Consider the following 19,647-nt stretch of genomic DNA (forward strand, 5'->3'; position numbering starts at 1 on the left):
AGATGGAATGCATGAAAACAGTCCCCTGACTCGCTGTGCCAGCCCCTCAAGGTGGGACAGGAAGGGTTTCCATGATGGTAGAGCCCGGAAACATCACATTGCCACCAAAAGATGGGGACAAGGGACCTGACCATATCAAAAAACCTCACAGCTGAATAGATAGATAGATAGATAGATAGATAGATAGATAGATAGATAGATAGATAGATAGATAGAGGGAGCCAACCAGAAGGGGTTTGGCAGGAAGAGGGCAGAGCAGGGACAAGCTGAGACCCAGGCATCGTCACTAAGAAGGCTGGGACTGTTGTGCTGTGGTCACAGCCCTGCACCTGCCCTTCTATTGGGAGGGCGACAAGTGCCAAGGGCTTCTCCTGGGAGCCGTGCCATGTCCTCTTGAGGCTGTGCTATCAGTGTGTGCTTGGCTGAGGCGGGGCAAGCTGGACCCTAGAAAGAACACCAGCAAGCAGCATGCTGCACTTGTAAACACCGCCTGGCGCTTGCAGCAGCCTCTAGAGGGGAGCCAGAGGCCTCCAAGACCTCCGGGGACACCTCCTTAAGCTCCTTCCTCCCCCAGCTCACCTCCAGAGCAAACTGCTCTCACTGAGAGCCTCTTCTGAGATCTGTTTGCCAGCCACCTGGTATAAGACAAAGTCTGCAGCAGGCGGCGAGTCGCAGAGGATTTAATCCCGGTGCGACTACTTCCTAGCAAGCTTGCACGGGAAATGTTCCAGAACCACCCTGGGCCCTGAGTCCTCAAAACAAAATGAATTATCCTCACTTCCACATGCGTGGTGCTGACGGAACATGTAACAGGCATGGCCCTTCCACCTCTCCTTACCCGATTAGACTTCCGGCGTCCCCGTGCAGCTGTGGGCGCAGTTATAAGCTGCTGCTTGCTTGACTTGCCTCAGGACCAGCTTCACCCGTCTCGTAATTTCTCCATCACTCATAATGACTTGTGCTGGTAGCAGCTGACTCTGCTGACCTTCCCTCTCACATAGAATTTCCTGGCATCACCATAGCAACTCCCTGGCAACCACCACCACCGCTGCTGTTTGAACAGGTTCCTGGGCTTGAACACCTGGCCCCTAGCTGGTGGTGCTGTGGGGGGGGGGGATTTTTAGGTCTGGCTAGTGGGGGTGTGCCACTGAGGGTGGTTGTAATAGCCTACCCCAGTTTCTAGTCCCAGTTTCCTCTTTCCAATACACCAGGAGTGATGAATTATAACCACCATGAGCTCTACTGCATTGGGTGAAAACTGTGAGCCCAACTCAGTCTATCTTCCCTGTAGTCACCTCTGTCAGGGAACTTAAGATAACTAACATAAACAGAAAGATAACTGATATACACAACTATGCCCATTTCACAGACAAGAAAAGGAGGTTTATCATCTCACATCTACTTCAGTAGACCAAGACCCAGACAGGGGCCCCAGACACAGCTCATCATTGTAATGTCCTATATGCTTTGTGGAAGCCCAAAGAATTCTTTCTCCTTGCCACATGACTTAGCTTCACTTCTGTCGCTGTGATAAAATACCTCGACAAAAAGCAGCTTTGGGGAGATGGGGTTTATTTTAGCTCACAGTTCCACATGAAGGTCCGTCAAAGCAGGGAAGCCAAGGCAGACACTTGAGGAGGCGAGTCGTGTGACACCCACAATCAAGAGCAGAGAGGAGTGCCTGAGCGCTTAGTATTCAGCTAGCTTTGCCTATTCTTACACAGCCCAGGGTCTAAAACCAGGAAACGGAGCCTCCCGTGGTGGGCTGGGTCCTACACCAACCAAGGCAATCTGGATGACTCCGCTCCCGACACACTGAACCTGCCAACTGATCTAGAAAAACCCTCCCCGAGACTCTTCCTGGGTGATTCTACAGTAGGTCAAGTTGACAGTTAAAGCCAGGCATCACACTATGGTCTGGATCTTGGATTTTTTCCATACCCTAAAGGCATTTTGGAAGGTAGCATAGTCTTTAAGAGGATGGAGCCTAGGGGGAACTCTTAGACCATAGGGGGCTACACCTTTGGAGAGACTTTGGTTCCTCTTATTCCTCACTTCCTGCTTCCTGGCTGTCATGAGGTGAGTGTGTGCCTCTACCACACACTCTGTCCATAAGGCCCTGCCTCATCATACACCGAGAAGCAATTGGCACAACAACCATGAACTAAACCCCCAAATACTGTGAGCCAAAACAAAACCTTTCCTTTTGTTAAGTTGATCACCTAAGGCATTTTGCTACAGTGCTGGAAAATTGACTGACGCATTCCTGTACCATCTGTTGGGGTAAGACTGTACACAAAAGCGTATGTGTCATCGTCTTCCATATTGTCACCCAGATACTCTCTCAATGGCTTTTATATGGGATGAGAAAAGTGGCTCTTAATGTCATTTTCTAAATGCTACTCTGGTAGCATGTGATGTCAGGCCTGTTCCTGGGTACATTTTTCAGGGCCTGACTTCAGCTTACCTGGACCCCAGGCTGAGCGATGAAATGCTGGTCTGTAGCCTCCACCGCCAGCTCCAGACAGTTGCTCCCGCCCCAGGCTTCACAGGAGTAGACCAGTAGCTGCTCTGCCAGGTCTTCATCGCTGCTGTAGCACTCAGTGAATAGCTCTATCATCAGGGAGGGGAGAGCTGGGCTCAGACAGCAGACACGGGACCTGGCCGCCTATCCCCAGTTAAAGCCTGAACAGACTGGGCATGAGGAGCCAGGCATACAGAAGCCACTGAGAAAGCTGTCCAAATGTGACCCTTGCCACAGAGATGTTTTCTTTAGATAGTTGGTGGGCCTCTTCACCGCAGAGGGTGTTGATAAATGCTTATGGAGCTGAGCGCCTTCAACACCTGGGGAGCCCTCTCTGCAGCGTTCTCTGGGAAGGACTCCAGGTCCTCTACCTCTGCTTACCTAAAACAGAACCTCCTACCTTCCACTTCCCACCTAAGCCTTCTAGGTGAGATATCTTGGCAAATACTACGGGACACTTACCCACTGCTCGGGTCTCATACTCATTGGCTAGTTCCTCCGATTCCCCAGCAGCGTTGATGTCATTCTTAACTTTGGCCAAGGTCTTCAGAAGCTTGCTGGCCCCCAAGGCTGCCAGAGTACAGCCTTTGGTCTTTTGGGGGACAGGGATGGGGAAATGTTGGTTAATTCTTAATCTCTTGAAGTGGTAACATCAACATGAACTTTTGAAAGGTATACGCAAACAGGAAATGGCCAAGTCAGCTACTTAGTGTGACTGAAGGTCAGGTTTGCAATGAGCTTGGAACAGACTCGGACCTCAATAAACTATTCATGGTCTTGCACATGGAATCAGCAGATAAATAGAAAATACCTGGATAAATATTGCAAGACATTATGCCTCTAATAACAGGAAGCCTGGCTGACCCACTATTTCAATATTATCATGTGGTTAACAGCCAAGCCACAGGGAGCGAGAATGAGAACACTGAAGGCCTGAGCCCATGTAACTGAAGGCTGTGTCTGAATTCAGCGCTCAAGCGCTGAAGCGGCCATGGAAGCATGGGTGTCCACAAATTCATTTATAGAAACAGCGACGTACTAAACCACAAAGAAAACTCTCAAGATTTCAAAGCAGAATTTGTACAGGCCCGACCTTTTGGTCCATACTGGAATAAAAGCTAGAAAGTATTATTTTAATCTTAATCTTATCATTATTCAGTGCTGGGGATCAAACCTAAGGCCTTACACATGTAAGGTAAGGACTTAGAAATTAATTTCTAGGTTAAATTTCAAAGCTTCTTGTGCTTGGGGAAAGGTTTGTGCCCAAGGAGCAGGAGTGTGCTGGAGGGCCCCTACATGACTCCTTTCTGGGAACCACCCATCCCAGGCACATTCCCAAGGCCATACAAAAAGAGGCCCGACCATGGTTCTATGTACTAGATGCCCCAAATTCTAAATCGGGCATGTGAGTTTAGGTTAGACAGGACTCCTATGATACAGCATGTATTTGGTGCTGATTTATTGTGGACCTGGATGTTTACCTGCTCCCAAATGACCTTGGAGAGTTCCTTCTTGTTCTGAAGGATGGCCCAGATGAAGAGAGCTTGCAGAGGGTGCCGGGTGGTGAGGGAAGCATCCTGCCAGAGGCCAGAACATCGGGTCACCACATGCAAATGTAACCCACTTTAGGTCCACTATTCTAACAGGCCCGAGAAACAGGCAGGCCTCTCGTTGGAGACCTCGGGGCTGAGTCTGTTTTAGCAGCGCAGTAATGTGATTCTCCTTGCTCGCTGAAGCTCAGCAGGCGATGTGACTTGACACAAAATCTTTCATCTATCATAAGAGACAAAGTATGACTGTGGGAAAGTATGAAGGGGGAAAATGTGCTGAGAGCAATTTAAAGACTGAATGACTCCTGATATGCCATGGAGAAAGCAATTCCTTTCCATCCTCTACATCAGCCTCTCAGCTAGGAAAAAAAAAAGTGTTCAAATTAAATCTAACTTTGCTGTGGCTTCCATCCAATTGCTACCACATAAAATGGCTTATTTCTCTGGACTGTTATTCAAAGATTGCAGTCCTAGCTCATACCTAAGATTCAGTATCTTTCAAGGAACATTTCAAATAGAAAGTGACTGTGTGTGTTTCTTTTCAGCCCCTTTTTTTATTTTACTAAATTCTAAACTATACATATGAGGCCCAGTTACGTGCTGTGTTTCAAACTTTTAAACATAAATAAATGTCAAACAGAAGATCTACACTTTCAGCTCAACCACCCACCAAGTTCATTCACACACACACACACACACACACACACACACACACACACTTTTAAAAATCTCAGTTACAGATGATAATGATCTAGTTTGCGTTTCTCCAGAAGCAATCCTGAGATAGGAATTGGAGGAAAGTGGTTTATTTAGAGAGTGAGGCAGTAAAGTCAGAAGAGCAAGAAGCCCACGGCCATGGCGTGTTACCTCAGGCTCACGTTACTATGCCCCCTAATTGTCTCCTCTAAATGAGGGGTAATTGGGGTACTCTGACAAGAGCAAATGTTAATAATAATTGTTGATGCAGACCGGTGGAACCGGACCTATGTGGACTCAGAAAGGAACCTCAAGAAGCCCACAAGTGCTCTAGTGGACCTACCCGCTACTCCATCTACCCACAGAATAAATACGGGCAGTCCTTCGCTCTTTCACCTGGCAGCAGGGAGCTATTTCTGTAAACAGGCTGAGACATGAGCAGGGAGCCATCTGTTAGTCCCTGTTCCCGATCAAACAGCCTCAGAAAGTGTGTCACACAAGCCTTCTGATCTAGAAATAATGTAACCTAAGCACAGCCAGGGGCCTAGAGAAAGACATCGGAGAACTCTCCCAGGGACTTTATTCTTTAGGAAAGATGGTAGAGAAAATGCAGGTCACCCTTACAGCTGCTTAACGGCAATCAGGGAAAGAACGGTAAAGATGAAGGCAGAGGATTGAATTTTAGGAATAGGGAATACGGAGCCAGAGAACTGAGCTCAAGTAGACAGCCTCCCTGCTACGCACATGGAGTTCCACATCCAAGTCCTCCCTGCTGCTTCTGTCCTCCTTCCAGAAGCTTCTGCGGAAGTTTGCCACCAGCTTCCAGACAAAGGTGAGGAGTGCGTCGTTGTAGGAGTTCTTGGCGATCTGTAGGTTCCGGTACACCAAGGTGCTGAAGTGGGTGGAGAAGAGCTCAGTGAGGACGTCATTGGTGAGAAACTTCTGCAGGTTCAGGCCGTTCTCCAGAAAGAGGCGGACAAACTTGGGCCTGTCCTTTATGAGGGCCGTGAACATGACTTCCTGCAGGTCAGCAGACTGAAGAGAAAGAGCAGGAGAGAGCTCAGACCATAAGGCCAATAAAGAAAACACAGGGTGTCTCTGTGTTTCAGCTACAAAATCCTACTACCTTCAGCTTCTCTCTCCATCCTGCTTTGACAATAAAATTCATCTTTTCAGCGTCTAGATGGGAAAACAGCACAGGGGAGCTGTTGAATGTGCCCTGGGCTCTTACGTGGAATTAGCAGTGCCCATTTAGGCATGACGTTGAGCCAGGAGCTGGCTCTGCCACGTGGCATGAAGAGCATCAGGGAGCGGAAGCCAACAGTGGGACACCAACTGTGAACCAGTTGCCAATGCTGTCTGTTCATGCCCGTGGGTCTGTGCCCTTCTTAGCTGAACTCTGACCTTCCCTAGACTGTGAGAGTTCTCACACAACTGCCAGAATGGAACCCATCAAGCCTCATATTGTCTAGCAAAGAGCTGGGGTGTGGTGCAGGAGCCAGTCACTGGAACACTGGGTGTTCGCCACCTGGGTCAACATTTTTACCTGTGTCTGGTAAAAATTATCCTACCTACCTTTCCCAAGAATCCTTTTTTTTTTCCTTATTTATTTTTAGATATGTTCTTAACTTGTAGCCCAGGCTGGCCCGAAACTCACTACATAATCCATGCTGGCTTTGGATTCATAGCAATCCTCCTGCATCAGCCTCCTAAAAGGCTGAGATTACAGGCAGGAGCCATGACGCCTAGCTTTCTAAGAATTTGAAGAATGATAGCTGTCCACTTCAGCTGCAGTCCGGTAGATGCAGTATTAAAAGCACTGTCAGCTTTTAAGTGCATTATGTCAGTGTCATTGCCAACACTCAGGATCCAAAGGGCCACCAAGATTTAATTTCTAGCATTAAAAGTAGAAGGTGCAAGATCTGATAAAGCAGACGCCTCCAGCAGAAGCCTGTGGCACCTGTTCCCGGGAGCCCGGGCCCTCTGGTACTCACTGACTCCCTGACTCCTCACTCATGGCGGCCTAATTCGGTTCCTCAGTTCCTTGTCTGGCCACCACCATTATGGCAGCATGGTGCTTTTCCTATCTGCCTGATGTCATTTATTTAGATTCACACGTAGCCTAGGGGAAATTGTTAAAGGTTCTTTGGGTTCCCTCACTCTTTAGATCTCTCTGGGGTAGGCAGGGCAGAGGTTCATCTGGAGAGAGTGGTAGCTCCATTTTCTCCACTGTCCTCAGAGGATGTGTCCATTACACCCCCTATCTTGCATTTCATTTTGTGTGTGTGTAGGGGGTGTCTATGGTCCTTCCCACATTGGACAGCTTGGGGAAAGTGGTTCTCGAAAACAGCTGACTTGTTACAGAGGACTGTTGGCGATGGACCTTGTTTCTAACTCAGCAAGCTTGAGGTGGAATCCAGCAGTTTGCAGCACTAACATGTTTCTGGGTTATATACTGTAACTAGTTTTAGGACCACACTGAGAAACAGTTGTATTCAGGAAAGGAAAGGCTTTGCAGGAAGGCCCGTATCTGTTTCCGAGAACCTTGATTCTACCATTCTCTAGTTTCCTGAGTCAGAAACTAGATTATGTCTCAGCCCCTGTTTGTTTTGTTCTGCTTGGCGAAAACAAAATGAGACAGCCCAGGTCATGCTCTGAGAATCTAGTTCAGAGCAGCCCTCCCACCCCAGCCCCACCCTCCCCGACACCACCAGGAACCCCCATCCTGCAACATCTATGGTGCTCTGACTCATTTGTCAACAAAATGAGATCATCTCCGCTTGGTATTGGTGTGAGTAGCTAGGAAACCACCACGTGCATTGTAAAGCACTGCATGATGCCATTTTAAAATTTGCTTTTAAGTGGATTATAGTATAGAGCTTCATAAGAGCCAGTGTTCTAGGTCCTTTAGAACCACCATTTAATTTAATCAGTGTAACAACACACTGAGGAAAGTGCCCTAGCTATTGTCTCTATTTTTAGGCAAGCCTGACAAATATTTAACAGTCGTTCTCTGACAGAAGCACAGACCCTGACGTACTATCTGACGTACCTAAGACGCACACGCTCCATGGCGAGTTTTCAGCTACTGCTATGACACCTCTGAATGCAGAACCAGGAATAGCTCTGGAGGGCCACACCACTGTCTAAGAGTTGATGGTAGCAACAGAAGTAACCCCCCAAACACAAGTAAAATAACTAAAAAGTCATGGCCTCTTCAGCTAGTTTATCTAGCCAGTGAGCTCTTGGGACCCACCAATCTCCATCCCTCAAGGCTGACATTTCGGACATGCACAGCCATACCCAGATTTTTACATCACTGCTGGTGGCTTCACACTTGCAGTATAAACACTCCAACCACTGAGCTATCTCCACCTTCTGAAAAGGTGTTAGCCTTGATTACTCCTTACCTTTGATTTTCATAAAATTTATCCAAATTATAAAGTTGCACAATCTGATTTTTAATAATGGCTATGTTCAACAAGCAACCCCCTAAATTTCTAAAAACCTAGCAGCTAGTTTTTGCAGGCTGGTATGAGTTGGCTCCAGCATGGCACTGTAAAAGGGCTAACCCAGAGCATAGTTGAGAGCCTTGCTCAAGGATACACAGAAAGCTACTCCAGCACTCAAACTCTTACACTGTGCCCTTCCCCCTAGCCACCTTCAGCTGACTTAATAAAATCAAATGTATAATGTTCATGTGTCTGAGCTTGTTTATTTACCACCTGACCTTATTTAAATAGAACAGTTTACACAGAGGGGCTCATTTATGAATCAATTAATTAATGCATTTACAGTTCTTTCCCTCCATTAACTAAAGCCTTGTGATATGTAACAGGGTTCATTATGGTGCAAAAACCAAACACTAGACAGTGTTTGCTAAAGGGATGAATAACTCAAAAATTCATGAGCCATTTAGTATTTCCACTACTGTCATTAAAATTGATCATATGTTAATGTAAGTAATATTTCTAAGAGTGTTTTCTTAAACCTGGCTGCTGAAGATGGAAATTGAGTTATGTAAGCATTCAAATCCATCCACACATGTGTAAAATAAAAAATATCCTAAGTGCCCATAATGACTTGAACTAATTCAGAAGATTAAAAACAGATGCACAAAGAGGCACCCTTGTAAATCTCTGTTGGATGGTTTAATTGTTCCTCCAAAGGTGACTGAACTTTAGATGTATGCCAGTGGTCTCCCATAAATGGATTCCTAAATGTTTATCAAAGTGAAAATATAGAAAAGTGATCTGCTGAAAAATCTATAGTTTTTAATGACATGTTCAGCTTCCACGTTAGAGGCGCTCATTTGGCCCAGGGAGTCACAAGTGAGTGTCTTCAGCAAAATTGTTCCACTTTTCCCTCATACGTCCCACCCCTGACAAATCTATCAAGATTTAGGTGGGTGGGAAGGTGGCGAAAGAATGTCACTATCTTGATCTTTTTTGTCAAGCCAGATCAATAATCCCATAATAGTCCCCATACCTTTACCCAGCCACTCCCGAGAGCAGACCTATGTTCTTCTCTTACCCCTGCCAACGGGGCTATACATTTAGGAAAGCTTACATTCAAGCCTTTGGCTATATTTTCTGTTTGCAAGAAACCTACTAAGACAATGTCATTATCCCATCCTACAATTAAGGAAAGTGAGGCTGGACAGCACTGATACACCAGAACAAAACAATCATTAACATGATTCTAGACTGATGACCTTGTTGGCTATAGGCCATCTATTATTGAGACCATTGTCCATGCTAACCCAGGAATAACCCTGGAGCCTTCTGCTACCTCCCACCGGCGGTCATTGGTGAAGATCTCATCACTTGCAAGGTCCAGTTGGTTCCACTCCAGCAGAAGCTTCAGCTGCCCATTCCAATTGTCTTTGTCCTGCTCGTTAGTGCTGAAGGCTAAAAGTGGGCAGAAAGAAAAGCAACAGACTAATGGGCTAGACATGAGGAAGGCAGGCTATTGTATCTGAAGAGCAGAGCCATTCATCAAAGCAGGTCTCATGGAATCAGACAAAACTCTCCTCTCCCTCTATTTTCTCTCATTCTAATCCGAGTTGCATATGTCCTGAAGTCTAGAAGGACCAACCTGGATCATAATATCTTTCTGCTACATATGAAACAGTGTAACACAAGTCTCTATAGACTGAGGCTCCATAAATATTATATTTCAAAATAAAATATTTTACAAAATACTTAGCCATATCATAGCAATGCATTTGTTATGATTTGAGTGTAAAATGTTCCCCACAGGCTCCTGGCTTAAATATTTGGTCTCTAGCTGCTGGCACAGTTCTGAGAGGCTGTAGAACCTTTAGGAGGCAGGGCTTAGCTTGAGGAAGTGGGTCACAGAAAGTAGATCTTAGAGGCCCAACTTTCAACCCAATCTCTTCCCTTCCCTTCTCTCCCCACTTTCTCATGTCTATCTGTCTATCTGTCTATATATCATCTATCATTTACCTACCTATTTATCTATCTATCATCTGTCTCTCTATCATCTGTCACCTATCTCTATGATCTATCTTTTTATCATCTGTCCTTATCATCTATATCTTTTCTTCCTTGTCTATCCAAATACGAGTTGGTGAGGAGTCTTAGGCATATACTCCAGTTCCATGGAGCTGCATGTCACTTCCATGATAGCCTGCGTCCTTTAAAATCATGATTCAAAATGAATCCTCCTCTCTTACATTGCTTTTATTAGATATTTGACCACAAAAAAAATACATGAGAGAAGTAACTAGTTTAGCACACACGGCTATTTCCAGAGCCGTTGTTTTCTAGATCTATGTATCCATATAGACCTCATTCTATTAGAATGAATGTCAGTATTGACAACTTCTGACAAGCACAAGAATGTTCTAATAAAAACTTAATGATTAAATTATGCTCCATGTGGTCCCAGATCTTCTCTGTATACTTTGCCTTTATTAGTCAGATATTTCTCTCTAGGCAAGGCTTTGCTAGGATCTATTTACTACAGATAATTTCACTTTGATGGAATGCTTTTTTGAGAAACAGTCTCACTATGTAGCTCTGGCTTTCCAAAACTCACTATGTAGATCAGGATGGCCTCAAACTCATGGAAATCTGCCTGCCTCTGCCTCCGGAGTGCCAGAATTAAAGGCACATGCCATCATCCCTGGTTCACTTTGATGAAATTCTAGGACAGCAAAGACTTGTTCTTCCTAGAGGTCAATCATAAGCTTCAGGAATTGTGTGAACCATTGAAGTTAAATTCAAAGTTATTTGTGGGGTGTGTGTATGTGTGTGTGTGTGTGTAGCACATGAACATGTGTCCAAGAGAAGCGTGTGTGTACACACCCCTGCAAGTACAAAGTCTTTACAACATTTTTAAAGGAGTCTGGGGCTCCAAAAGTACTTTAAACCACTATTAGAAACAGCTCTTTGCAGAGTATTTTGGTTACACCTGATCAGCGTTTTAGTGACATAAAAACTGTTATTCTGTGAAATACATCCATGCAAGGAAATTCACCTTATATACCAGTCCTTTTGTCTTCCAAGATGCACTCTCAGGGAATTGATGCCACTTACCTTTATACAGAGCATAGGAAATGGCATTGCTCACGATCTCATCACCAGCCTCTTCCATCTTAATAACTGTGAGTAGGTGGGAACTCTCAAGAATTTCTTTGAGCTGGTAATATGTCAGGAAGAATTCTGTCAACCAACTGATCTCAGGTACAATTAATATAAACTTTTAAAATATATCTATTCTTTCATAGTTTCAAACATACATGTATATACAACATCTTTGACCCTAACACCTTCTTATCTTCTTATTCCCCCCACCTTCCTCTAAACCCTTTCTTCTTCCCAATAAGTCTGCCTTCTGCTACTGTGATCTCTCTCTCTCTCTCTCTCTCTCTCTCTGCTTGTCTGCCTGTCTTTCTGTCTGTCTACCCATCAATCAGTCCTATAGCATTTAGAGTTTCCTGTATGAGCATGGATAAAGGATTATTCATTTGAGCTGAGGCAACTTTACACCACTGAGGATATGACTCCTCCTTCCCCAACAATCATTTACTACCTATAGCTCCCCAGGGTGGAGGTAGGGTTTTATCTGAGTCTCCCCACCTATGTTTATTCCACCTTTGTTTAAATGTCCACATATTGAGAATTCTAGATCTACTTCCTCACCTACATCAGCTAAACCCACAGCCTCTAACTTCTGAATTGTATAAATGAGCCCTTGACCTCAATAACTATTGTGGTCAGAATGCTGGTTGTGTGGGAACACACACATCAAAAAGTTCCTATTATAGCGCTGTGAAAGCCTCATTCAACTCTCTCTCTCTCTCTCTCTCTCTCTCTCTTTCTCTCTCTCTCTCTCTCTGTGTGTGTGTGTGTGTGTGTGTGTGTGTGTGTGTGTGTGTGTGTGTAACAAAATCTGAAACACTGAAGATATCAATTGTCTGGTAAGTAAATGAATGGACAGGCAACAAAAGATGATGGAGACCTATTTGTGGCTGGTCACAGAGTCTGAGACGGGAGGAAGGAAGAGTTTAAAGGCAAACAGGAAGAAACCAAATGATCAAAAGATGAAATAGCTTTAGATGTTTTAAGGAACGGTACCTAGCGTGGCTCATATTCAGATACTCTGGAAAATTAAGATCTTGATACTCATAGTAGTGTATGGAATCACTGTGTTCCAGGACTTGGCGCTACAAAGATCAATATCCTTTATGAGAGACAAATGTATTATCCTTTGTGATTTTCTGTAGTGCTTAATTTTGAAACAGATGCTTTGAAAAGGCACCTAATTTCAAGGCTCTAGGTACTAGCAAGGATGGTGGCTCCCTCAAGAATTTCTTCTTCAATGAAAAGAGCACAGATGCTTTGTAGTGTCAGCTTTAGAATATGGTGATTTCACTAGCAAAATTTGAACCTGGACCTTCTGGGTCTCTGCTGGGCAAGAGTCAGAGGTTTCAGGGCCTTGCTGTTGGAATACAGAAAGATGTGGACTGAGAAAGTTCTTGGGTGTGGCTAGTAGGAAGTGAACTTTTAAGGCCTCTGCTCCTTGGGAAGGGTGATGATGAACACTTGGGATCAAAAAATGCACACCCAGACAGGGGAGATAAATCAGAGTGTCAGCTAAACACAAACCATGAGGATTTTGAGGGAGAAAAAAAAATAAGCACAGAAAAAAAAGACTCTTTACCATGCTTGCATCCTTTGTTCAAACCAAAGCATTGGAATCCAGAAAGAAATGATGGGTGAGGAAGCAGATCTAGGGCCCAGGGTCATGGAGCATGCTTGAAGTGGGCAGCTCCATGGGGGTAAGACCTCTTTGATTTTTCAATGAAAGGGGAGGAAAATAAAACAAACATGGGTACAAAGCAGTGACAGATCTAGAGAAGGTTCTGTATCTCCCCCACCCCCCATGCCTGGCTGCAACCAGTGCAAGAGTTTCTGAATGCAAACAGGAAATCATTTTCTCCTTTTTGGGCTTTCAAAAATATCTCATGACAGCTATTCAAGACCCAAACTTGAAAGCAGTGCTTGGATAGCTGCCTGCCCTGGTCCCCCTTGACTCACAAATGTATCTCCTCTGCCATCATTCAGTTCTTCAAATGTTATCAGCTTCTCACCTCAGGACCTTTGTGCATGCTGTTCCCACCATCACAATGCCCACCCTCACCTCAGTCGCTCTCCACCCTTCAAATACTGGTTCCCACAGTACTTCATTTGAGAGCCTTCCATAAAGCCTCCCACCATAACATGCAATTCTCTAGCCATGCTATCTTTCTTACCCAGTGATGGTTAATATTGGTTGTCTACTTGACAGAATGAAAACAAACTCCCAGGCATGTCTATAAGGAACCCTTTAGATTGCACTGAGATGAAGAGACCCACCTAAATATGAGTGGCACCCTTTAAAGAGGTGGGTGAATAAGAAGGAGACTCCAGAAAGAAGGGGATCCAGAAGGAGAAAGTGAGCCGACCACCAGCATTCCCTCTCCCTTCTCCCTCTCACTCTCTCTCTCTGAGTTGCCTAAAGAGGCAGCGTCATCAGCTGTCTCATGCTCTTGCCAGCATGCTTTCCCTGGCGTGATGGACTATATCCCCTAGAACTGTGAGCTAAAATAAAACCTTCCTCCTTTGAGTTGGTCCTCCTCAGGCATTTGTTCACACCAGTGAGAACAGTAGCCAATGCGCGCCCATTTCAGCTTGAAATAATAGACTGATTTTCATAATAATGTCACATGAAGCTTTGTTAAACTTATGCTCCCTGTGCAAGGCCACAGGCTATCTCTGATGCATACACAATTCTTCGTGTGACCAAACCAAATCTAGCCCAAGGCATACCCCCAATAAATAGCAACCAAATGAACAGAAGATGAAATAGCTTTCGATGTTTGAATGAATGGTATCTAGTGTGGCTCATATTCAGATACTCTGGAAAGTCAAGGTCTTAATGCGCTCAGAGTATTTGTGTGGAATCACTGTGAGGGAGTTTTCGCAGGAGAAGGTGAACTCCCAGGGGCAGAAGAATAGGTAAGATTTCTTGGAGAGATGGTGTAAACATGAGGTTAGCTTCAGAGGTCAGCCATCCACATGACCAGCAAGGTCACTCAAGAGTATTATGGACGGTTTCTTATATATTTCACTAATTTACATATTTATTACTTAATAATCCTACTCTCAAGTTTGGTCTTTTGGGAAATCTGAACCAATCACACAACTCCATATGAATGCATAGTTAAAATGCCAGAGTAATTTTCATTTTTATATATGTCTTCTGGTTGACATGATTAGAAATAAATATATTTAATTAGATGTGAATATGAATTAGATATGAATTATAAAATTATAATATAATCAAAGGCAGCAAAATTAGCCTGACATTTAGCTTAAAATGAATTGCCTATGATAGTTTTCTTGAAGTAGAAATAAAAATCCCTCATAAAGAATGGAGGGACCATTAGGTCTGTTCTGTTCTTTGAACATGACATAAACCAGAATCCAGGTGTCAACTTTGAAAGAAGGATTAAAAATGAAAGCTATTGGAATGCACCCAGGCCTTTGTCAGGTAGACAATAGTAGCTCTCTCTTCCTCTCTCTCTGAATGTCCTTGCACTGACCGCTGAATTATTCCCACCATTGCAGGAGCCAGGGGAGACAATCAGCATGCAATAAGGTTGGTCTATTCACCTGTTAGAAATAACTGAAACTATACAGATATGTGATCTTTAGAGAGTTATACCCACTTCAGAGAGTAAGCACCCCACTCCTCACCTCTGTATTTCCATGTGGAGATAATATCAAGGGATGGATTTCCTGGCCATTCTCTACCATCACTACCCAGGTAGACAGTGAGTTAGACCTTCCCTAGCTGAATCTTTGATGGTTATCTTCACCGGCACCTGTTGCTTGAATGGTATGATGCTCTAGTCTAAGGAAGCCAGTGTTTGTCACACACTGACTGTGACGTGTGAGCTCGACCAGTGCACTCTGGGAACCAACACAAAGAAGGATGGCAATGGCTGTATGCCATTGCCTCAACCTCTTTGTTCAACTTCGCCTACACCTTCCGTACATTTCAGTCTTCATCTCCATTCTTCTGATTCTTGTGCTAGCCTTAGACATGACAAAACCCCTGCAAGAAATCTCTTACAAAACCGCCAGTGTTAAACCTTTTGGTATGAAAGTCTAAAACATGCAATAATATCTCAGAAGGGAGATCACACATGCCATCGCTAGGCAAGGCCCGGCCCAGCACAGGTGCTGTCTCTCAGCTGTGGAGATGAAATTCAACCACATTTCTAGGCTCCAAATTTTAGACAATGGCCTTCGTCTAGAAAGGACTTAGTTTTTAACCACTTAAGATTCCATCATTCCATCAGGCTTATGAGCTAGTCGTCCTCTTGCATAAAATTACAGGAAGCCATTAAGACCCACTCTGTGGGAATTAGTAAAGAGTACCTGGCAACACAGAATGCTGGGATAACTTGTGTCATTTTTCAGTCAGTATTTGGCCTGCCCAGGCTTGTGTGAAGTAATATTGTAAGAAAAAAAAGTATCTTTTATGTTCCAGGACAACAGTTTGCTACATTTGCTATCTTGAGGGCCTCTATAAATACTAAATACTGCTAGAACTACAATATATATATATATTTTAAATCTTGTTGTTATTATTATCCTTTACACTAAGCCTAACCTTCCATTAACTCTATGATGAAAATAACCCTTGCACTGTAAGCCTGTTATTTCTTCAGGGGGAAAAGAAATTAAGTGACAGCATATGCTCCTAAAAGCGTCCAAACTATATGGTCACTTCTGAAGGAGCTGGTGGGGGTGAACCCGATGACATGAATTGAAGCTCTCTCGTGTGCTGAGAAGCCAGAGAACCATGAGTCACTGAAAATGAACAGCAGTCATGAAACAAAGAAGAGGAAGAATGGGCAACATTAACACACCCAAATGTTTTCATAAGACTATCAGCCAGAAGCTTAAGTGTTCCTGTATGTCAACTTTTCTCACAAGTCTGTAAGGAAAGAGGAGAGATTCCAAAGCAACCATAGGCCAGGGTGTAGATGGCAGCTCTTCCACAGTGATGACTTCAGTAGATATAGACTCTGGATAGAGTCTGCATTTCTCAGATATATCACTGCCAGGGACTTCCTTCCTACCTGTGATGCATACCAAACACGGAAGCACACGTGTTGGCATTGTGGCAGGAGAGAAAGACAAGCTTTGCAAAGGAGTTGAGATTAAACCCTGTGCCATATCTATTAAAAACAGTTAATTGGAGAGTCACTTATCTTAATCCAAATTTCATTTTCCAGCAAGATACCTGCTACAGACCAGAGTCACGAAGTCATGAAGAAAAAACAAACACTAGCCATTGCTGGTAGAATCAAGAACACAAGACATCATCCCATCCCAGGGACCTGCCTTCCTCATACCCAGCCTCCGGCATCTTCCCCCAAACTCACCGACTTGATCCAGCTCTCAATCTCCTCTTCAGGTAGCCGGGACACAGTGCGTGGTAAAAATCGCACCAGCTTCTCTTTGACCATGGAAGAGGTCAAAACATCCTCCACCTCCACCAGGCTGGCAATCACATCAGCAATCTGCCCCGAGCCTTCCACCACCACACAGGGGATCTTGCTTTTGATGGAGGTGTTGATGGCCTAGGAGAGGAATAAAGGTTGGACAGAGAGGAGGGACCTCAACACCATCAAGCTCAGGCCCGAGGTTCTAAATCAGTGGGGTGACAAGATGCTTTGGTGGTTCTTCATTTCAAATCAAAATCAAACCAACTGCAGAGGGTTTATGACTGGGAAAAGGGAGCCAGTCCCTTGGCATCCTGAGAAAATGACAGATTCCATAAATAGGATACCTGTAATAGTTTATGTCTTTCTTAAAGAGGTACATTGTAAATATCCCTATACACAAAATTGACCACTCTAAACACTGGTGCAGCACTTAAATGACAACCATTTGATTCAACACAAACTTATCTAAAAGAAGTTCTAAATGCCTGAAAAATACTTTAAAAGAAATTAGCCATGTGTTTTATGTATTGACTTCTTCATGCCCCCTTTCACTTATTGCAAGAAAGAGAAAGAGAAATTTTCTGGATAAACATTCCTCCCCAATATGTTCTTTGCAAGAACTACAGAGGTTGGAAAAGGAGACTCAGACGTCTCATCACCTGACTTCAAGATCAAGGGGTTAATCTATACACAGGCACAGAAAAACCTTCAAGTTTCCTTTGCAGAGTAAGTACTTTCTGTAGAGAAGACACAGCCCCACAGGCCCAGAGCATGGAGCTACAATAAGTCTGAGGAAACAGGCCAGAAGTCCGCCCACGTGCCTCAGAGTCCACACACAAGATGAAGATAAGGGCAAGTTCTGGGTGGCAGTTAAAAGATGTGGGGTCAGGAAGCCCCAGAAACACTCATTCAATGTTCGTGTCCTGATCCTCTGACCCCACCTCCAAGGGATGGATACAAGCTGAGGAGATCTTTGTGGATAACACTGTAGAGACACACTCTCTCTCTCTCTCTCTCTCTCTCTCTCTCTCTCTCTCTCTCTTAAGTTGCAGCAACAGTTCTCTCACCTTTCTTTCCTCCCCAGGGCAAGGAATCTTTTTGTCAATTCTTCAATTTCAGAGAAAGAGAAGGCATGCAACCATCTCCCAATTCATCTCTCTCCATCCCTCTTATCCACCATCCCTCTTTTATTTGCCATCACTCTGTCTTCTCTTTATGTTTTTATCATTTATTTTAGTTCTTTGAGAATTTCATACAATACATTTTGATCATGGTTTCTCCATTCCATCAGCTCTTCCCAGTTAATTCCCTTTTTCTGTATCTGATCAATAAATGGGGAACAAAGGTCCTACAAGATACCACAGGCTAATTAATACCACAAGACACCACAGGGCCAGGAATGGGTTACTTTTGGGAGAGTTCTTGGCCAGTGAGGTTTCACAGATCCCCAAACACTACAGAGTACTGTACTTGACAGTAAGAGTCTATTGCTAAAGACCCCACCCACACTAGTCATGGAACATAAAGAAATCAAGCTAATACTGACCTGGAAGCCTTATCTCTGCTGAGAGCATTCATAGTGCAGGAAAGTGCTAAACACACCTCAGTCTTTCCCAGCTGTGGATCCCGTGAGCCACAGTGGCAGCTAGCCTAGCAAGACATGCCCACCAGCACAACAGAGGCCTGAACGTCACGGGACCAACCAATCACTTCCTGATTGGATTGAGGGTCTACTTCACAAGATAAAGCCCACACCCAGAACTGTCAATGGGGTCAGGACCCTGTGATGAGACACACAGGCCCTGGAGGAGAATCTATGAATGTCACTCTGCTAAATGGGCATAGTATTAAACTGACTCTTAGTGACTTATTCCTATACCCATAGATTAGTGCATCAGTCAAACCTTATCAGAGAGGCTTTTTAAAAATTAGTTAATTCAATTTACATCTCAGTCATAGGCCCATCCCTCTTCTCCTCCCAGTCCCATCCTCCTTCTCGTCTCCCCTCCCCCCTATTCCTCAGAATAGGGGAGCCCCCTATTCACATGAGGACTGAGTTTGTCTTCCTCCCCTGTGGCCTTGTAGGGAAGTTCCATCAGAGGGAAGTGATGAACAAGAAGGCAACATAGTCCATGTCAGAGATATCCCCCACTCCCCTAACTAGTGGGCCGACAGGAAGCCTAAGATGTCCATTGGACTTATCTTCTTGGGGTCTGTGCATTGTAGTATGTCTCTCCTGTATTATATGACTAAAATCCGCTTATCAGTGAGTATAATTAAAAACAAGGAAATCATGACATTTGCTGGCAAGGGTGGAACTAGAAAAGATCATCCAGAGTAAGGTAACACAGACCCAGAAAGACACACATGGAGAAACTCTTTTTGGAGTAGATGATGATTTACACACAACTGTACAAGCACAGAGAATGAGAGACTGCAGAATGCTCAGAGGCCCCAAGCATTCTGCAGTCCTGCAGCTCCTCTTTATATGACTGCCTTTTCAGCATTTTTCTGGTGATCATTTCACACTGGAAAAAAAATGGTCAATTTTATTGTTCTCTGACATTTCTTTTAAAACATTTTTCTTTGAAAAGCTCCTGAATGGCTATTTTTTTTTTCAACAGCAGGTCTCAATAGCAGCTCTCATAATATCTCATAAATATCTGTTGAATGAATAAGTGAAAGGTCATTGTTCCATAAAAGAACAGGCAGTGAGTATTCGTCTACGATTTCAGGTAATTTTGCCAGCAAGGACTGGGAACTCTAGTCATGCGCTCTGGTCACTGGGGCACAGTATGTGACTATGTGCAGGCCTTTTTATTTTCATCCCAGTTTTAAACTGAAAC

General features: G+C 44.2%; 1 protein-coding gene across 7 annotated transcripts in view; it reads right to left on the reverse strand.

The window, feature by feature from the left end:
- Trpm8 (transient receptor potential cation channel subfamily M member 8) overlaps window positions 1-19,647 on the reverse strand; it is a 107,312-nt gene that overhangs the window by 36,021 nt on the left and 51,644 nt on the right. For 5 of the 7 annotated variants that reach the window (XM_055616433.1, XM_055616432.1, XM_055616431.1 and 2 more), the window contains 7 exons: window positions 16,739-16,936; window positions 11,334-11,436; window positions 9,562-9,680; window positions 5,515-5,805; window positions 4,006-4,101; window positions 2,987-3,116; window positions 2,468-2,613 (listed from right to left, as the gene is read on the reverse strand). In XM_055616433.1, coding sequence (XP_055472408.1) covers window positions 2,468-2,613; window positions 2,987-3,116; window positions 4,006-4,101; window positions 5,515-5,805; window positions 9,562-9,680; window positions 11,334-11,436; window positions 16,739-16,936 — 1,083 coding nt within the window. Of the gene's footprint in view, window positions 1-838; window positions 948-2,467; window positions 2,945-2,986; window positions 3,117-4,005; window positions 4,102-5,514; window positions 5,806-9,561; window positions 9,681-11,333; window positions 11,437-16,738; window positions 16,937-19,647 lie in introns of those variants that run through there. The other 2 variants (XM_055616436.1, XM_055616437.1) reach the window with 2 other exon arrangements.

The sequence above is a fragment of the Psammomys obesus genome, unplaced genomic scaffold, assembly GCF_907164565.1.
Source record: "Psammomys obesus unplaced genomic scaffold, mPsaObe1.curated_primary_1811, whole genome shotgun sequence".
In the NCBI taxonomy this organism is placed as follows: domain Eukaryota; kingdom Metazoa; phylum Chordata; class Mammalia; order Rodentia; family Muridae; genus Psammomys; species Psammomys obesus.